The 21,562-nt window shown below is 37.3% G+C and overlaps 1 protein-coding gene across 1 annotated transcript in view; it reads left to right on the top strand.

The window, feature by feature from the left end:
- Positions 1–21,562, top strand: part of HEATR5A (HEAT repeat containing 5A) — a 166,834-nt gene that overhangs the window by 137,253 nt on the left and 8,019 nt on the right. Inside the window, exons 28-34 of the mRNA XM_006835364.1 lie at positions 3,998–4,246; positions 6,361–6,488; positions 8,500–8,647; positions 9,480–9,752; positions 11,859–12,083; positions 17,230–17,232; positions 21,200–21,351. Of these exons, the coding sequence (XP_006835427.1) occupies positions 3,998–4,246; positions 6,361–6,488; positions 8,500–8,647; positions 9,480–9,752; positions 11,859–12,083; positions 17,230–17,232; positions 21,200–21,351 (1,178 nt within the window). The remainder of the gene's footprint in view (positions 1–3,997; positions 4,247–6,360; positions 6,489–8,499; positions 8,648–9,479; positions 9,753–11,858; positions 12,084–17,229; positions 17,233–21,199; positions 21,352–21,562) is intronic.

A 21,562-nucleotide genomic window follows, 5' to 3' on the forward strand; every position in this document is an offset into this window, starting at 1 on the left:
GGGCCTGGGACTTTGTGACCAGTCTGTGGGCAAGTTGGGCCTCAGCACAGGCCTTGGCCTCAGTGGGAGTGCCTAGGCCTTGGGAGGGCCATGGCCTCAGTGGGCGGGCCTGTGCCTTGGGCGTTCCTGAGCCTCAGCGGCTTGGCAGAGGGCTGGTCTAGGCCAGGGCAGTAGAGGGCTGGGAGTCATGGCTGCAGGGAGGTAGTGTCCGTATTTGATAACGTTAAAAATGCCACTCTCAGCCTCTCTGTGTCGTGGGTACCCCGAATTTCCTGATATCCGCGCCGATATCCCTCTCTGTTTGTTCGGCTTTGTTAGTGTATGCTTCCTTTTCTCTGGAAATGCAGCCTTCTAAGTGGGGTTGCTCTCGCCCTGCATTCCTAGGTCTGCAGAGGGCAGAGGCACTCGCCAGTGCAGGCGCGGAAGCAGGAGCCGCGTGCAAGCAGGCAAAAGCTCAAAATGCCTGTAATTCCTCAGTAATTTGATCTTTTAAAAAAATGAGTTCAGAATGTTGAAATATAGGATCTTATGTTTGTTCAAAGGCTGTCTGTCTGCTAGACAGAGGTTTCTTATGTGTGATTCCTCCCCTTCTCCCCAAGACTGCCCTACCTGAGCTGCCTGGTCAGGGAAGCGCCGCTGCTTTTATTTTGACGTAAAAGCGTATTCATTTTCTTTGGGTTACCCTATAATTCATTAATTTTCCCATATTTAAAACAGTCTGTTTTATCTTGAAATCTAAGTGACTTCCTCACCACTTAAATCTACATTTGCATCTACACTATTCCCTCTTTTTGCTTTGTACTTGTGTTCATTATAGTATGATATCTCTGGTTCCCTATATTATCTTGTAGGTTTGTTCTGGCCCTGTAGGATAAAGCATAGGTCCATAAGGTCTGTTTAAACTGCAAGGTCGGTGCTTACAACTCACAAGCTGTTCCTCGGAAGCCCTGTGCAAGGTCTCTATGAGTCAGAACTAACTCAACAGCACTTAACTACAATAATACCTGGATCAAGTTCTGGGTGGTGTTGTTATATATGTGGTCTCAGTTTATTGTGTGTTATTTTTGGTTCTCAGTCCTAAGAGTACCCTTTAGTATTTTTGTAAAGTTGGTCTTGTTATTACAAATTCTTTTAATTTTTGTTTATCTTGAAATATCTTGATTTCACTGTTGTTTTTGAGAAACAGCTTTGCTGAGTATATTACTCTTAATTGGAAATTTTTTTCTTTCAGAGTTTTGTATATGCCATCCCATTGCCTTCTTACCTGCATGGTTTCTGCTGGAAAATCAGTGCTCAGTCTTACTTGTTCTCATTTGTTAGGTAACTTTTCATTTTTCTCGAGATGCTTTCAGGATTCTTTCCTTGTCTTCGGATTTCAAAAGTTTGATTATGATATGTCTTAGTGATTTTTAAATTTTTTGCACCTATCCTGTTTGGGTTTCATTCTGCTTCTGGTGTGCTTCTCATCTTTCATGATGTTAAGAAATTTTTCTTCGAACAACTCTTTGACAATTTTCTTGATGCTTTTAATTGTCTAGAATTCTATTTTAGAATTCTGATCAACCGTAAGTTATTCCTCTTCTTGGTGTCCCACATAATTCTTAGCCTTTCTTTGGATTTTTTTCATTGTTTTTCCTGATTATTCTCCAAGCATACTAGTATTGAATGATTTATATTCAAGTTCACTAATTCGGGATTCCATTGCTTCAAATCTTTTCCTTTGCTCTTTCAATAAATCCTAGTATTAATTTTCTGGATTTCTAATTGTAGATTTTGTATTCCTTCAAAATTTATATTTATTTTGTCTATTTTTTCCTGTAATGTTTTCCTGAATTTTTTTTTTTTTTTCAGTGTTCTCCTTGATCTTTTTGTCATTCCTTTGAAGGTACCTAAATATCTTTCTTTTGAATTCTTTTACAGAATAAAGTTATAGAAATAACTGTTTCTATTACCTTTTCTTCCTCAGAAACATTTTTTGGATCTGTATCCTGGCCATTTGTTTGTCCCATTCACTCTGGTTTTTTTGTGTGCTAAAATTGTTTGTTGTCTTTGGGACATTGTGGTGTCTTCATATTTGTATTTGATTGGTGACTAGGTGTTGATGTGTTCTTAGTTGCTTACCAACTTTTTCCTGTGAATGTAGTTAGAGAATGGAAGCATGTGCACTGTTCTCCATTTGCTGTTCGTGTACCTTACTTTAAGGTGTATTTGACTGGTGTTGGCTGGTGTCTATAGTCAATCAGGTGATATAGGAGCTGGTATTGGCTCTTCCCCAGTGGGTGGAGCTGCAGAGAGTACAGTTGTGGCTGGACTATATGGACACACCTCTCCACCACCATCCCACACACACACACACCAGGAAACACAACAGAATAAACAATCATACAAACAAAAATTAAAGGAGAAAAAAATCATTTAAAACACGCATGGGCCAGAAAAAAATAATAACTTAGAAATTTCTTTTCTCAAAAAGAGAAAAGAAGGACAGGAAAAAATGGAGCTATAGAAGAGAAAACAAAAGTAACATACAAATAATCCTTGGAAAAACCAAGGAGACGGAAGATGAAAAGAGAGAGAGTAGTAAAGAAAGATCAGAAGGGGACTAAAAAAGAAAAAGAGGGACAATGAGACAGAAGCAAGGAAGGAAAAACAAAAGCAGAGATAGAATAAAATGCAAGGGAATGGGAGGAGAAAAATAATAAACAAAAAAACAATGAACAACAAAAAGGAAAAACAAAATCCAAAAAGAACATCAAAAAGAAAAAACAGAGTAGCTCTTGGACCTAAATAGGAGAAAGCTGTGGGGGGCTCCTACAAGTCTAAGATCTTAGGAGCTGCATGTGGGAGGGAGGGATATGACAGAGTTCCCATCTGCCTCAGTGTTATCTGTGTTCAGGGGACTCAATCCATTAATGGGGCTAGTTTCAGAGTCTATATTAGGACCACAGAGCAGTTGGGGACAGAATGACTTGTTAAATGCTGCTCCGGTGGCTCACACATGTTCCGTAGGTCCTAAGCTGAACCCACCTGAATCCAGACACCGAAACAGTGTACCAAAAGTAGTGCAGCCACCTCCACCTCACACTGGTGTGGCTCCTAACTCCTGGAGAGCAGGGGCTGTGGTTGGGGTGAATAATGGCGGGAGATGACCACACTTTTGGTCATCAGGGTAGTATAGGAAAAAGAAGAGCCTGTGTGACTGCTCTGCCAAAGCTGCTCATAAAGGTTCAAGCCAACTACTTAGCAGTAGTCTCCCTCTCTTGCCATCACTGCTCATCTTCTCCTCCCAGCAAGGACTCAATCTGCTTCTCTAACTTTTCCTCTGAAGACGAAGGTTCCAGAATTTTCGTCTGTGTTTGTTTCCTTTGTTTTCTCCTCTATTGGTTGTAGAGTCCTGGTGTGACACTTCAGGTTAATGTGCTGGACTATAAAAAGTTGGGTTGAACCAGAAAGTCAGTGGTTCAAGCTCACCAATCGCTCCTCGGAAACCATGAGTCGGAACTGACTTGACGGCACTGAACAACATCTTTGTTGTACAGGGTCTGTGTAGTACATCTGCCTAGTCTGCCATCTTACCAGAAGCCTTTTTAAATATACTTTTTTAAATGTATAAAATAATATCATATATTTAGGCATATGTGTATTTATGTAAAATCTGTAAGTATGTAAATAAGAAGGATTCACACTAAAGGAAAATACTTAATTGAAGGAGAGGCAAGAATTTATATATGTATCAAAAATTTTTGTTTGCTTTTTAAGAAAAATTACAGCAAGAGATTTAAAAAAAATAAGGCAGAATGTTATTGCCAATTTTGGTTGTAAATAAGTGGGTATCAGTGTTATATACATATATTTTGTTTTAAAATATTTTATGATTAAAAACAAAATTTCAGAATTAATCTACAGGTTTCTTTTAAAATTAAAGGTACATCAAATGTCTTGAAAACTAATCTCTAGTGTTATTCCTTCTCAAACTATTTGCTTCTCCTTTTGGTAGGTGGTGCTTTCTACACAGCAGAGACTGGTGAAAATGCAAAAATGCATTATTACAACTCCTGGGCATTTATCCTCCATGCTACAGCATTGTGGCTTACAAGCACAGGCTTTATTGTTGCTGACCTAGATGAAGGATCCTCTAATCTTTCAAGACCTGTAACACCAACTTCCATGTGTCAGGGTTCATCATCTGGAACTACAGTAAAATCCCCTGAGGATATTTACACCGATAGATTCCATCTTATTTTAGGTGAGTAAAATTAGTTGTGCCTCGCTACTACCTTGGAACATCTTGGCTCTGTAGGATAAGCACTGGGCTGTGAACAGCCAGCTATTCAAGCACTCCAGCCACTCTGCTAGAGAAAGATGAGAATTTCTGTTCCCTCAAAGATTTATAGCCTCGGAAACCCTACACAAGGTTGCTGCTGTAAGTCGGAATCAAACTCAAAGGCACTTAATAACAACTACCACTTTAATGACTATCACTCTACAGTTTTATTCTTTTTTAATGGTCCATGTGGTATCTCTATATGTTTTACATAAAACACACACACATGCATACTTGTATGTATACATGTTGTTGTTGCTAAGTGCAGAGGAAGTGGTTCTGACTCATAGTGACCCTGTATAGAATTTCCATGGAACAGTTGGTGGGTTTGAACTACTGACCTAGTGGTTAACAGTTCATTGCTTATTCTACAGCACAACAGCAGGGCACCTTATATATATGTATATATGTAAAATATCAATACACTGAGGGTTCCCTTTCCCGTTCTCAATAATTGCAAAGTTTGAGAAAGTACACTTAAGAACCCAGAATTATAAGAAAATATTTTAGATAAGAGATAAATGAAATTTTTAGATTTGTGACATCTAATTTTTTTTTTCAGTTTACTGGAATATTATTTTTAAATTGAGATATTTTCCTAGCTAACACATTTACCTTCTGCAATCACTGAAATTAATGTTTTTCATATTTAACCTAATTCTGAGGGAAGCACTCTGTAAGATTTTTGCTGGTGAAAATATTGTTGATCAAATGAAGTGTGAGGGCTATAAAGATAAATGATGGCATTATGTACAACTTGTGGTTTACAGAGCTTCTATTATTATTCCTTTTCAAGCCAGGCATGACTAGATTTCGTATGTTCTTGCGTATATTTGTCTTGGGCTGAGAACTTTTTCAAAAGGAACTATTACAGATTGAAGTGTTGAGGAGTTGCTATGAGTACAGCCTGAGCAGTTTGATTACTAGAGTTCAAATTCTTGATATATACCCTATTGTTACTGACCTTGAGAAAATTAAAATACTTAAATTCTCTATGCACATTTCCCCATCTCACAATAGGTGGTAATAATAGTACCTGCTCATCAGGTATTGTGAAAATTACATGAAATTATACAGAAAATGGCTTCAAAAAGTTTGTGGAAAAATGAAATTAAAAGGTAATGGAATAAAGTCAGTAGAGGTAAATACTGTGAACTGATGGTAATTGGAGTGAATTGCAATCATTGCAATAACACAAAGTACGTAATTTATTAAATGTAAGAATGATGATGTGTTCTGTATACCTGTCTCAATTCACAATAAAAAGTTATACACACAAACACCACCACCCCCCCAAAAAAAAAAATCTGGTATTTCTTAGCTAGAAAATAGAGTAATTTGTTTTTCAGAAGCTAAAAAGACACAACATATATAAATAGAAATTTTCATAATTTAAATGAATATTCTGAACTAGCAACAAAAAAAGATGTGATTTTTTCCCTGAACTGTTTGAAGCCCCCACATATGTAAAGCCTAGCACATAACACATATTCTTCATTCAATAAATTCCAGACCAAAAAAAGTTACTGATAGTACAAGTTAAATTTTGTGGTGCGGTTTTATTGTAATTCATGCATCTTTGAACTGTTGTTGCTGACTGTTGTTGTTGTTGTTGTTAAGTGCCATGGAGTCAGTTCTGACCCATGGCGACCCTGCATAGGGTTTCTGAGGAGCCAATGGTGAGCTTGAACTGCTGACCTTACAGTTCAAACCCACTTTGCAGTCCAGCGCATTAACCCGCAGCGCCACACCTGGACCCTGCATCATTATTGCTACTAAGCAGCATTAAATCGGTTCTGAGTTATAGAAAGCTTTTATAGTATTTCTGAGGAGCAGTTGATGGGTTTGAACTTCTGATCTTAGTGGTTAGCAGTCCAGTGCTTATCCTACAGCACCCCACCAGTGGACAAACATAATTGAGACTGTTATTGTTGTTGGTAAGTGCCATGGAGTCAATGCTGACTCATAGTGACCCTGTATGGGGTTTCTGAGGAATGACTGGTTTAAGTCTCATTTTCTTTTTCTACTTCTTACAGGTATTAGTGTGGAATTTCTGTGTTCCTTGCGTTCAGATGCAACCATGGATAGCATTACTGCATGTTTACATGCATTACAAGCCCTTCTTGATGTTCCTTGGCCCAGATCAAAAATTGGCAGTGATCAGGTGATTTCTTGTTTTTTGTTAAGTTCCTGCAGATTTCAAGTAACAGAAATATATTCAGGTTACCTCAGTGAACAGAGTGAACACAGAAGTAAAAGGAAAGCTAAGCAGCTGCACAGCCAAGCATCGGAACTGGAATGCAGTTAATAGGAGCAGTCGTATCTCCAACTGTCATTTTCCATCTCTGTTTTTATTTCTGCTGTTGCCACCTAACCACTCTCTATTGTTATAAAGCCTCTGAGTCAGTCCTATAGGACAGAGTAGAACTACTCCACAGGGCTTCTGGGACTGTAAATCTTTATGGAAGCAGACTGTTACATCATTCTCTCTTGGGTTGACTGGTGGGTTTGAACCATCTACCTTTTGTTTTGCGTCCTAGCATTTAATCCATCATGCCACTAGGGCTTTTTGTTGCTATTCAAACTTTCTTTAATGATGAGAAAGTTCTGTATGTGCATTGTCCACTATAGTAGCCACTAACACATGTGGTTAATACGCCAGACTGCAAAGCTGTTTGAACTGCAAGTTCAGCAGTTCAAGCTCACCACCTGCTCCTCGGAAACCCTATACAGGGTCGCTGTGGGTCGGAACCGACTCGGCGGTACTTAGCAACAAAAAAAACAACACGTGGTTTTCCCTCTTTGTGTCTCCCTGCTTCTGTGTACTTGCTCTTCATAAGTTTGTATCTTATGTTCCTTTTCCCCAAGAGAAGATCTGACATATCTGTGTGTGTAGTTACTATGCATTACAGAGTTTTACTGTGAGATCCCTCAAGGTCTTTTTAAGAGACTGCTAGCCTACCTATATGTGGAGTCATGCGTTAATCCCTGGCCCAGTTGTGGCCATTGGAAAAAGATCACTGTGTAAAGCAGTGTGGCACTTCTTTGATAGTATTTCAGAAAGACAACTATGTAATTTGTATTTTCCAGTAAATTAAGAAAAATGGATGGTCTGATTGCCTCTCTTTATAGACTATCTGTGATGTAACTCATTACTGTACTGATTAAACATTAAGCAGATTTCTACCTGACTTGTCATGGACTTGAATACATTTTAAACTCTGGGTTTGTTTGTCCTGTGTATTGAAACAAGTATTGTAATGACAGATTTACTGTTAACTTAAAAGGCAGACGTCACCAGAAAGAAAAGGGGAACTGGAATAGTATTTGTCCAGTGTATTTTATTCTTTAGAGAGATGTCTGTTCTATGCTTATTAATTTAAAATCCATTTATAGTATATGTCACTATCATTCTTTATTATTACTAAAAAACTTTTCACATAAATCTTGGAATTTACATAACAGCACTTGCATTCTTTTAGCCAAATTTCCCATCTATTTCTTTTTATTTTAAGGGGGATTTCCTTTTCTTGCAAAATGATTTTTTCATAATGCCACCTCCTACAATATTGTAAAAAGTCAATGTGAAGTTAAAGTGGACTAAATGTTACATAATCTTATTTCAGAAACTATCCCCAGATTTTAGCTTTCCTTTTTTTGGGGTAAATATAAGGAACAGCATTGAAGGAGTTAGTGTAAAATACTGATTCTAAAGCTTACTCTAAGAAAATTTAGCCAGTGTTTTTAGAGATTAATAATTTAAGAAGGGACCCTGGTGGTGCAGTGATTAAGGACTCCACTGATAACTGAAAGGTCAGCTCTTTGAACCCACCAGCTAGCTATTCTGTGGAAGAAAGATGTAGCAAGCAGTCTGCTTCCATAATGGTTACAGTCTTAGAAATACTATGGGGAACTTACACTCTATCCTATGCATCAAAATCTATAAGGATTTAATAATTTAAGTTCACTTATTTCAGCTTGTGAAGTGGGAAGAGTATTTTGTCATTAATCATCTTCATTAGTAACTAATAACACCTTTATTTCTCTTTTTGTTAACATTTATTATATCCTCTTTTTAAAAAATGTTTTGCCATGGCATTCAATACTGGTATTTTTCACTTAAAAAAAAATGTGTGATTTCCAATACAGTGACCCCTAACTGTTTTCTATGATAGGACTTGGGTATCGAGTTGTTAAATGTGCTGCATCGAGTCATTTTGACGAGAGAATCACCTTCCATTCAACTGGCTTCACTTGAAGTGGTCAGACAGATTATATGTGCGGCTCAAGAACATGTGAAGGAGAAAAGAAGAAGTGCAGAGGGTAAGTAGTACTCATAATGCTGAATTAAACACAGCATTATTATTTTTAAATCTGTGTCGCTATGATCATTTGTTGTGTGGAGTTCAGAAGCCACATCTCTAGACATTGACCTGTCACAGCCCTGTCAGTCACCTCTTCAGGTTAATTTGGATAACAGTCAGTAAATAAGCAACTATTCTTTGAGAAAAGTAGAATTTTAACAAAACTTGGAGGAGTCGGGGATCCTTTATGTTGATAGAATCCTGGCTTTGGCTACAAATGTTTACTAGTGTACATCAAATTTACTGACAATGTACTGACAAGTTCTAATAAATTAGATTTTTCAAACTAAATTGATCTTTTACAAATATAATTTGATATTTGATATTGATTTGTTTTATTATTTAAGGTTACATTTGACTGCATGTAATAGAAAACCCAATATAAAAATGGATTAAAAATACAAGTATTTATTCCTTCATGCAGAAGTCCAGAGTAGGCAGGCCACAACTGGTTGGTATGACAGCTTTCTGAAGACATCAGGGACCTTTCTCTCCTGCCATTATCAATACGTAACATCAGAAGACCAACACATAAGGTCCGAAGCTCTAGCTGTCATTCGTTTTCTAAATAGCAAGAGCAGTTAACTGAACAGTATTTTAAGGCTGAGAGACTTGATTCATGGCAATAAGGAGTCATACAGACAATTACTTTTACCTCCATAACTGATTCTCCTCCATACCTTTAATTATTTAAATGTGTTGCCTTTAACAGAAATGAACTAAACTGCCATCTATCCAAAGCAAAACAAACACAAAGTTATTTATTCATTGACATCATTTCTCTCTTTTAGTTGATGATGGGGCTGCTGAAAAGGAAACCTTGCCAGAGTTTGGAGAGGGAAAGGACACAGGAGGACTTGTGCCTGGGAAGTCTTTGGTCTTTGCTACACTGGAATTGTGTGTATGCATTCTGGTTAGACAGCTCCCAGAACTAAACCCTAAATTGACAAGTAGTCCAGGAGTAAAATCTGCAAAGCCACAGTTATTGTCAGAAGATGGAAGTAAATTGGTGTCAGCTGCCTTGATCATTCTCTCTGAACTTCCTGCGGTGTGCTCTCCTGAAGGTATGTGACAATGTGTGATTACTTTACTGACCCAGACTGGAATGGGAGAAATGGTTTTAATAGATTATAGAGCCTTGTTGCTAATCCCGTTCTCAGTACCCAAAGGTTTGAATATTGTTTTAATTCACTGAGATTACTCTTACACTTCAGTCATTTGTTTTACTAAGATGGTGAGAGTAAATACAGGGATAGCAAGAACTACAAATAGATAGGCTCTTATATGATTGATAATATTTTAAACCAACCATTAGTCATTGTTCATTGTTGAGCGTTTTTAATTACTCCATCTCTGGTGAACTTTTCTGCCCTCAGTGATGATAAAAGTTTGTCGTCATAGCCAGTTCTACTTGGAATTAAGTCTGTATTCTTTAATAAAGCATTTAAAGCTCTGCTTTGGGAGTTCTGGTGTGACACTGTAGGATAAGCACTGGACACATTACTGCAAGGTCAGTGATTCAAACCCACCAGCTGCTCTCGGAAACCCTAGACAGGGTGGCTATGACTTGAACTGACTTGACTGTAACTTCACAACAGCATGTGTCTCTGCTGGGTCATTCTAGACCAAACCTACTGTCGTTACATCCATTCCAACTCATAACAACCCTGTAAGACAGTAGAACTGCCCCATATGGTTTCCAAGGCCTACACATCTTTCTCCTATGGAAGGGCTGGTAGCTGAGCAGTGTAACCACTGCACCACTAGGGCCCCCTGCTGAGTTGTTACCTCCTAACTGCCTCTTTGGAAATCCTGTACCCATGTTTACTCCTGTTTCTGTGTTACTGTCGTGTGTTTCTTCATCTGACATAATTAATCCTTTCTCTGCTTTTTAAAATTTCCTTTCCTCAAAGTTCAGCTCCAGGACAAACACACTGTGAAGTCTTCTCTAAAAACATTAGCTTATACTGAGTTTTGATTTTCTGTACACATACATATGTATAATGCTTCTATATGGAGATATGTAGCTTTCATATGCTCATCACCCATTCCTGTCAAGATGATTGCAATTCATAACAAACCTACCTATACGACAGAGTAGAACTGCTCCATAAACATTCCAAGCCTGTAATCCTTAACAAAAACAGATTGCCACATCTGTCTCACCTTAGAGGCTTGTAGTGAGTTCAGGGTGTCATCTTTATGGTTAACAGACAAGCTCAGTAGCTACTTCTGTGCCACCATGACTCCTTTAGCTGTCATATGGAGACATTACATGTAACTGATCATTATACAGGAGATAACTAATACATGTCTTACTTACAACAAAATTGTGTTATCTTTTAGGGGATCTAGCACATAATAGGTACTCAGTAAAGACTTGTCAATTGTTCAGTATATTTCTACTAGACTAATTTATGTGATGTGTAACTGTTAGCTTCATGACTTTAAGTTCTATCTGAATTAAAGTCTCTACTCTTTTTCACACACTCACTGACACTCAGAATGACTGAAAATTCACTTGTAGAATATTAGAGTTAAAAAATACACTCTTAGTTTGTTGAGTAACATCTGAGAAAATTGAAACTGATTGTTTTAGCTTTATTTTCTTCCCTTTCATTTTAAACTTAAAATTGATTTTCCAACATATTAGTGGCCATGAAAGTATTCTGTGCTAAGTGGAAGTCCATAAATTCGTGAAAAAAATAATTTATAATTCAACATTTGTCAGCTCCAAATAAAACAGAATAAAATAGCAAAAGTATGATATGATACTAAGTTATGTATTTTGTGCCTGTTTCATGTTACTTATCTGTTTGATTCTAGATTAGTATGTAAATGACAGAAGGAATGTTGCCCAGACACCATTACTTTCTGTTCAGATTCCTAGGGGATTATTTTACTCTTTTTCTATATACTTCCACAAATTTTAGATTATATGTGTTTATTTAAATAGCGTATCTAATTATCAAATTTTAATCCAGCCTTTAAAATCCTAATAAAGTTACTTAAGTTATCTTATGTTATAAACCTGTATGAGAAATAATCTTTAAAGCTAGAAATCTTTGATGTTGCCTTATTCATGCTTTCTTTTAAATAAGATTTTTTTTATAATTTCTCATAATATAGGCTGAAATCTGGAGTGTTTTCAAAAATATCTTATCTTCCAGGAAGCATCTCAGTTCTCCCTACTATACTGTACCTCACAATTGGAGTCCTCAGAGAAACTGCTGTGAAGTTACCTGGGGGCCAGTTATCTTCAACAGTTGCAGCTTCCCTACAGGCTCTGAAAGAAATATTATCTTCTCCCATGGCTCGAGCAGAAAAGAGCCATACTGCTTGGACTGACCTCCTCCGTAGCGCTTTAACAACAATTCTTGATTGTTGGGATCCAGGTAATTAATGCTCAATTCTACAAAGCAAGATGGGTAGATTTTTTAGGATAAGCCATTTGCTTGATCATATTCTGAAACCCGCCAGCTATATAGAGATCAGGTTCACTGCATGCATATATGTTTAGAGAATATGTATAAGTGAGTAGAGAATATCTATGTTCTAATTTTAGTATCTTTAACCTTTAAGGGGATTAAATGACTCTAAATTAGCAATGAGAGACCTTCAAATGTAATAGCATCTCGATTATCCTTACTCTAGCATTTACTAGTTCTGTAACTGACCAAGTTACCTGACTTCTCAAAGCCTTAGTTTCCTCATTAACAAAATAAGGATATTATGTTACGGAAAACTGTTAGAGCCATAACATAGTTTTTGAAAATCATCTAGCTTATTACCTAGCATATATCAATAAATGATGTTGTTGTTGTTAAGTGCCATTGAATCAGTTGTGACCCATAGCAACCTTGTATAGGGTTTCCGAGGAGTGACTGGTAAGTTTGAACCGCCAACCTTGTAGTTCAAACCAACTTTGCATTTCAGTGCATTAACCCACAGTACCACCCCAGGACTCGATCGGTGATAGCCAGTATTATTTTCAATATCCATTAAATTTTGTTTTTTCTTGTTATTGTTGTTATTTGGTTTTCATTTTCAACAGTATGTTATAATAATTATAAAGTCTTTAAACATATTATAAATTAATCACTGCCTTCCTTGTGCTGTTTATAAATATCACAGTTCACTATAACCAATTTCATTTGCTTCCTGTTGAATTCAGCATTAATTGACTATCAATTTTGTAAAAAAATTGAGAGCTTAATAGAGTCTGGTGCCTGTAAGTTGCTGTAGGGTATGGTCAATATCATGAGAAATACCTTAAAGGCAATAATAATGTCTTTATCTTTGTATTTCTAGTATTTAAAAAAAAAAAATACTGGCAAAAATGTTGTTAAGTGCATCGAGTCAGTTTCAACTCATAGTGACCCTGTGTAGGGTTTCCAAGAAGTGACTGGTGAGCTTGAACTGCAGATCTTGTGGTTCAAACCGACCTTACAGGCCAACACATGAACCCACAGTGCCACACCAGGACTCTGACTGGCATAAATAGAGGAGACATAATCAGCTCTCCTTGAATCAGGGGTTGTACCTACAGTACAGTTCTCCAGAAGCACACACTGAGATGCACAAGAGGTTTATTAAGGAGCAATACCTGTGAAGGAAAACATGGGGAAGTAATATTAGGCAGAAGAAGACCTCAAACTGCACTGCAGGCTGCCAGCAAAAGTTTGGTGAACCTGGCAGGAGCTCTGGAGCAGATTTTGCCCATCAGCTTATTTCACATAGGATAGAAATGACCTGGCTTCTATCCTCTGTCTCAGATAAGGGCTGCCCCAGGATGTGGGATCTCAGGCAAGACAGCTCTCTGTAGCTGAAGCCAAACCTGAAGGAACTGAAAGCTGACCACACTCCTTACAGCTGAGGCACACATCTTCCCTTAAAAGGATGTCAGCGGTTTATCTCTGTAACTGCTACAACAAACTTCTTCTAAGAGGCGATTTCTTAAAGGATTAAGAAGGAGTCTCCATGTGGATGTCATAAAAATTGATCCTAGGTACAATAGTTTGATCTAAGTCCTAGATTATAAATAGTGTGCATTTGGGGACAGAAAGGAAGGAGAGCTGTGAGAGTCTGGTTTGTGGAGAAGAGTAATAAGGAGCTAAATGGTGATAAGTAGAAAAAGAGACAAAGTTGGATGGTGTGAAGGCCGTAATATGCAGGACTTGGTGTGCTTGTAGTTTGGACTGCCTTTAAATAGACAGTGTGGAATCATTAGGTTGTTTCAAGAAGGAAGAATGTGAAGGAATTTGCATTTCTTAAGGATAAGGCTGACAACAGTAAAGGGAAGAAATCAAGACTATTGGATGTAAGATAATAGAGGAGTCAAATGATAAAAAAATAAATAAAATGTTAAGCATGTGTCAATAAAATTTCCTGATAGCTTGGTTTAGAATTAGAAGGGTAGGATGATTTGAGCACTTATGCTTTCATTAACACAAATGAGGGTATTTCAGGAGAAGACACTGAGATGAGCTTGAAATGCCTGTGGGTTAACCAGGAGGAACAGAAGATAGGTCTAGCATTCAAGAAAGTGTTCTGGGCTGGAGATGATTTTGACAGTTCAACATACGAAATTAACCAGCTTGAGTTTATGGAACAAGAAGAGGACCAAAATCACGAGGAGAGGCAAATACAGAAACCAAAGAAAAGACTGTTATAGTCAACATAGTCAGCATGGTAAAATACATATGTTCACACAACAGTGATTCAGAAAGTTCATGGAAAAACTTCATCACCTATAATTCCATTTTTCCATTAAATTCTGGAATCCTTGTACTTAGGGAGTTGTTGTTGTTAGGGGTCATTAAGTCAGTACTGACTCATAGCGACCCTATGTACAACAGAACGAAACACTGCCCGATCTTGGGCCAACCTCACAATTGTTGCCACGCTTGAGCCCATTGATGAATAGGGAGTGGAGAAGTTGAAAATAGGTAGTAGTTTCAGAAATTAGAGTAGGAATCCCAGTCCTTGTCTATGCAGAAAAGAACAGAATTCACAGGACATTTGGAAGGATTAGCCTTTCCCAATGCTAGAAGAGAAAGAGTTAAGGATGTGAAGTAATAAAGATAGGTGGTTTTTAACTTTTTATTGTGAGTTGACTGAAGGTTTATAGAGCAGATCATCAGTTTTGCATTTAACAGATCCTACTCATCATTTCATTACAATAATTGCAATCCTTTCCAGGTACCATCAGTTAACAGTACTTCTACCGAGATAACTTTTTATGTAAAGGATTATAATGAGCTTGCCTCAAAAAACTTTTTTGTTGTTGTCATGTATCAAGGAAAGGGTAGGCTAAGGACATTAGAGAATAAGCTTAACTATTGAAAGCAATGAATGAAAGAGCTAATTCATGAAATGGTAAATGAAAGAGGTAAATAAATGTTTGCTGTGTAACAAATTACTGCAAAACTCAGTGGCTTAAACAGCAAGCTTTTATTATTTGACAATTTCTGTAGGTCAGAAATTCTGGAGCAGTTTAGCTAGGTGGTTCTGGCTTGAAGTCTCTCATGAGGTTACTGTTAAAATGTTGGCTAAGGCAGCAGTTAGAGAATTAATTTCCAAGGTGACTCACTCACATGGCTGTTGGCAAGAGGCCCCAGTGTCTTAACTGGCTTTTGGCAGAAGTCTTAAGTTCCTTACCACATGGACCTTTCCATAGAAGTAAATGCTCAGAGATCCTTGCATGTTTTCTAGATAAAAAGAGAATGGGAAACAGGGAATCTCACAGAGGCAGGAAGGATAAAGGGTTTTATAAGAAATGGGAAGAGGAATCCTGGAGACCATCTCACTGAGAATAGAAAGACATTTTATTAAAAACAGACTAGCTGACTATGCTACAGTTTCAAGTTGCTGTAAATGACTAAAAATAACTTTGCTATATGGGAACCAGTGTAGCATCATGGTTCAAACTGCCTACTATACTAATTGTGTTACAACCATGGGTTAATGATTTAATTTCTGATTCCCAGTCTCTCATCCATAAAGTGAGGGATAAAAGAATATCTACCTCATGCTGGTGAGGTGAGGGTGAAATATTTAATGCATATAGAGTGCTTACAAACAGTACTGTAATAACTGTAAAAGCTAGTCATGGATTTATTTTACCTTAACATATTCAGATTATCTTTTATAAAACAAATCACACTCATGTATAAAATGTTGCTTTCATTGCTACTGTGTCACTCAAATGTCAAATCTTAAAGCCAGTGTAGTTGACCATCCTCGTCACATCTGTTGTCTCTTAATGTTATTTTATATCCATAGATCTATCAGTAGCTGAAATGAAATTTATTTAATTCCTAGATTATAGTATATGTTTGTCTCTGAGAGCAGACTTTAAGTTATTTGCCTTTGTATTTCCCTTGCTTAAGAGTGTGCCTAGAGTCCTGATGTGCCCTGTAGGATAAGCACTAGACTACTAACCACAAGGTCAGTGATTCAAATCCACGAGTCACTCCTGTGAAATCCTTTACAGGGTTGCTGTAGGTCGGAACTGACTCAACAGCACTTGACAAGAAGAGAGTGTCTGGCACTTGAGAGATGTTTCTAAAGTCTTTGTTGAATGACTGTTACCAGAGTTACAATAGTAATACAATGTCTCCATAAGTACCAGTGTATTTTTGCACAATTTAATGTTTTGAATTTGCCACATTTTGTTTTTTAAAATGGCATTGATTTTCATGGCATGTTTACTAAAATCATTTAATAAGGCTGTGACGTTGGAAAGTAAAGGCAATTTTCTTATAATAACTTACCCCTTCCCAATGATTATAACCAGTATACCTATTTTAAGGTCTTCCTCTACTGTTGAGATATGGTATGTGTTGACAAAGTGCTAAGGTATTTTCAGTTGGCACACATATTAACAAAATATAAGTACTTTAAGCTTTAAAAAATAGCAAAGCATTTCTTTATTATTTTAATTAAAATAATAATTTCATAACTTAACATGTTGAGCATTGTATACCACATGGTATTCTAAATGCTACATGTAGACTAACTCATTTAATACTTATAACACTCTGTTGTTGTTAAAAGCCGATGAGTCGATTCCAACTTATAACAACCCTATAAAAGGTTTCTGAGGCTTTAAATACTCATGGGAACAGAAAACCTCATCTTTCTCCCATGGAGCAGCTGGTGCGCTCGAACACAGACCTTATGGTTTGCAGTCTAGTGCTTATCGTATGGAGCCACTGCACACTCTACTTATAACACTGTAAGTGCACACATTGTTGTTATTTCCATTTTGCAGATTAAAAAAACTGAAAACAGAAAGATGAGGTATCCCTCTAGTAAATGTGTAATATATGTACAACCATCTGTTGGTCATATGCAAGTTCAAGTTGAAGTTGAAGAAAATTAGGAAAAGTCCGCAAGAACCAAAGTATGACCTTAAATATTGGTTTAAGTGTCAAGCTGCTGGAGAAAGGTGAAGCATTAACAATCCTAGAAATCCTGTGGAGCAATTCTACTCTCTCCTAAAGGGGCGCTGTTGAGTCGGAACCGACTCAATGGCAGTGGGTAGTGGTGCTACTTGAAATGAATTTAGAGACCATCTCAAGAATAGGTTTGACCAAAAACCAGACAAGTTGTGCAGTGACATCAAGGGTATCATTCATTGAAAAAAAATAAGTATTAAAACTATTCTGTGAAGGGAAAAAAAAAAAAGAATAAAAGGAACAGGTCATTAAAAAGACAGAAAAGAAAAATAAAATCAAAATGCTTGTCAGAAGAGACTCTGAAAATTGCTCTTGAACATACAATAGCTAAATCATGTGGAAGAGAGACTTTGGTTGTTCAGTGATAGGATTTTCATCTTCCATGCAGAAGCCCTAGGTTTGATTCCCAGGCATTGGCACCTCATCTGTAGCCCCCACTCATTTGTTGGTGGTAGTCTGTGTGTTGCAATCATGCTGAACAGATTTCAATGGAGCTTCTACACTAGGTAGTAAGGCTCAGCAATCTATATGCAAATACAAGCCAGTGGAAATCCTTTGGATCAGAAAGGTCCAATCCACAACTGAAAAGGAGGGCAACACAAGACTGAACAGTATGTTGTTCTGTTGTACATAGGTTCACCATGAATCAGGGACCAATTTGACAGTCACTTAGAAAAGTAACAACACAAACACTGAGAGAGATGCAAACATAGGTGGAAGACACTCCATGTGAAGATAATCTGCAAGCAGCCAGTGAACTCCAAAAAAGCACAAGGCTACAGAAAGACACAGATCTTCCCCTAGAGTTGTCAGAAAGACAGACTCAATACAGTTCTATTTAAAGTCATCCACTTTATGGTATTAAAAATTAATTAATTATGGGCTAAGACATGGGCTAAATGGGTAAGAGAAGAAGAATGGTATGTATATTTGTATATCCCACAAACATATAAGTGTTTGAAAGAGGGTATGGGTACATGGATATTCACCTTTCCTGCAAACACAACTATGAAGGTGGTAGAGCATACAGTGGGCAAAATGGTGAAATTCTTAGATATTTTAAAACATCTTAAGGCTGCAAGTTACTGGGCCTAGGGGCTCAGGAACATAGTCTCAGGTAACACCGTAATCAATTGGCATAACATAGTTCACAAAGACAATGTTCTGCATCCTACTTTGGTGAGTAGCATCTGGGATATTGAAAGCTCATGAGCAGCCATCTGAGGTGTAGCTATTGGTCTCTCCTAGTGCAGAAGAAAAGTGACACGCATTGAAGAGGTGTAGAATCAGTTAGTCTAATGGACTAATAGAACATGTGAACATTAGTCTCCATGATTCTTGAGACCAGAACTAGATGGTGCCCAGCTACCAATACCAACTGCTCTGAAAGGGATCACATTAGAGGATTCTGGACAGAGTTGGAAAAAATGTGGAACAAAACTCAAAATTATTTTTAAAAAAAGACCAGGTTTCCTGGTCAGACACTAGATGAATCTGAGATTATCACCCTAGAACACCCTTCAGTTCTGGAAAGGAACGCACCCTTATGGCCCAAACTTCAGCCATGAGATAGATAGGTATATAGTGGGGAAAACACTACTAGTAATGTATGCTCACCATGGAATGGCCAATCATTCACAATCAAAAGGACAGTATTTTCCTAAAGACAAAGTTAAGAAGGGATGGAAAGGTGAGTGGTATGCAAATAGGAACCATAGGGAGGAAGCAGGATAACTGTTGTTACAGGGAGGGGATTGCAATCATTGAGATGAAACAAAGTTTATGATTTGTTGAATGTAAAACTGATGTTCTTGTCTGTAAACCTTCACTCAATTCACAATGAAAAGTTTTAAAAAATTAAGCAAATGGAAGAAATTAAGAAAAACAGCTTAACAGAAGATTTCAAAGGCAGTTGAAAAGACAAAGTAAGTAAAGTATTATAATGAAATGTGCAAAGACCTAGAGTTAGAAAACTAAAAGGGGAGACTGAAGCTGAAAGAATTGAAGAAAAAAATCAGGTTTCAAGTTGCAGTATTGACGGCTTCTGTGGGCAGAATATTGAATGGCACAGAAAGCATCAAAAAGAATAAGCAAAGCCACTGTACCCAAAAGAATTGATTAGCATTCACTCATTTCAGGAAGTAGTATATGATCCTCTTGAGCCATTGGCATTGAAAGAACTCCAGCCTACACTGAAGGCATTGGGCAAAAAACCACAAGGCACCAGGAATTGACAGAATGCCATTTGGTATGTTTCAACAAACAGATGCAACCCCAAAAGCACTTACTCATCTCTGCCAAGAATATTGAATGAGAAGAGATCCATATTTTTGCCCATTCCAAAGAAGAGTTATATAACAGAACATGGTAATTCTCAAACAATATCAATAATGTCATACACATGTAATGTCAATACATGTAATGTCATACATGTAATTCCTGAAGTAAAAACAGTTGCAGCAGTAAGACAAGAAACTGCCAGAATTCAAGCTAGATTCAGAAGATGTTGAACAAGGGAAATCATTGCAGATGACAGGTAGCTTGGCTGAAAGTAGGAAATACAAGAAAGATGTTTATCTATGTTTTATTGACTATATAAAGACACTTGATTGTGTATCCCACAACAATATACAGATAACAAAAGAATGGCACTCCTAACATTTAATGGTGTCTGAAACTTGTTGCTACATTTCGTAAGGTGTTGCTCTGCTAAATGAAAGATCAGTGGTTCAAACCTACTAGTCACTCCAAAAGAGAAAGATGAAGGAGTCTGCTTCTGTAAAGATTTACAGCTTTGGAAACTCTAGGAAATAGTTCTTCTCTTGTCTTATAGAATCACTCTGAGTCCAAATTCCACAGAAGTGGGTCTTATGGGTTAATTGTGCTCATTTGTAGCCATTACATAGACCAAGAGGCATTTGTTCAAACACAACAAAGGGATACTGCACGGTTTAAAATCAAGAAAGGTTTGCTTATCTAAGAAGCTAGACTGTATAAGAAGAATGTGACATCAAGATTGGAGGAAGACTCAAACAACTTTCAGTATGCCCATGACACAACCTTTCTTGCTAAAAAAAGAATTTGAAGCAAATACTGATGAAGATCAGTATGGATTATACCTTAATATAAAGAAAGCAGAAATACTCACATGGACCAATAAGCAGCATCATAATAAACAGAGAAAAAATTGAAACCATCAAGGATTTCATTTTTCTTGGATTTATAATCATCACTTCCAAAAATAGCAGTCAAGAAATCAAAAGACATATTTTATTAGAAAAATCTGCTGCAAAAGATCACTTGGAAGTGTTAAAGAGCAAAGATGTCACTCTGAGAACTAAAGTGCAGTTGATCCACACCATAGTATATTCATTTGCCTCATAGGCATTTGAAAGTTGGACAATGAAAAAGGAAGAATAGATAAGAATCGATGCATTTGAATTATGGTGTTGGAGAAAAATATTGAATATACCACGGACTTCCAGGAGAATGAACAAATCTGTCTTAGAGTAGGTGCACCTAGAATGCCAGGTTGGTGAAACTTTGTCTTACTTACTTTGACCATGTTATCAGGAATTACCAGTCCCATCATACTTCATAAAGTAGAAGGTCAGTAAAAAAGAGGAAGGCCCTCAATGAAATGGATTGACATAGTGGCTGCAACTATGTGCTCAAACACAGCAAGATTATGAGCACGTATAGGGCCATAATCTGTTGTACACAGGTTCACAATGAGTCAGAACCAACTCAGTGGGCCCTCACAAAAACAATATATGTATTTACTGATCTCTTTGCCCTTGAAGGTTATAAATAAATTGTGAATTCTTGGCTTTATAATTACTTACACTGCCTACCATAAAACCCTATATGTATCAGTGTTCTTATAGTCAGCCAACAGTGTTCATCATCTGTATCTGCTAAGAGAAACTACTGCTACAAAACTAAAAATAGCTTCACAGAGATATAATCTAGCTACCTTTTCCCTGATACAAACCATTAAGTATGGTAGTATTGGAATCTGTTCCTAATAAATAATTTTTCCTTATTAGATGGAATACACCAAGACCTTGATGAAGTCAGTCTCCTTACTGCTGTGACAGTATTTATTTTGTCTACCAGTCCAGAAGTGACTACTATCCCATGTCTTCAAAAACGCTGCATTGAGAAATTTAAAGCTACTCTTGAGATGAAAGATCCTATGGTAAGTATCTTTAATAGAGAGATGTTTGTAATAGGATTATATTTAGGCTGCTGCAAAACTTTGTGTGGACTTTCGTTGGCTCCAACAAGAAGTACCGGGCTATCACCCAGGAGCCATCAAGGCAAGTGGTCGGGACCCCTCAGAGCAAACTCCCTTCCAAGACTGAGACACAAGGGGAATACATGAGCAGGCAGGTTGTCTGACTGGTGAC

This window comes from Chrysochloris asiatica, unplaced genomic scaffold (genome assembly GCF_000296735.1).
Source record: "Chrysochloris asiatica unplaced genomic scaffold, ChrAsi1.0 scaffold00017, whole genome shotgun sequence".
NCBI classification, from domain to species: domain Eukaryota; kingdom Metazoa; phylum Chordata; class Mammalia; order Afrosoricida; family Chrysochloridae; genus Chrysochloris; species Chrysochloris asiatica.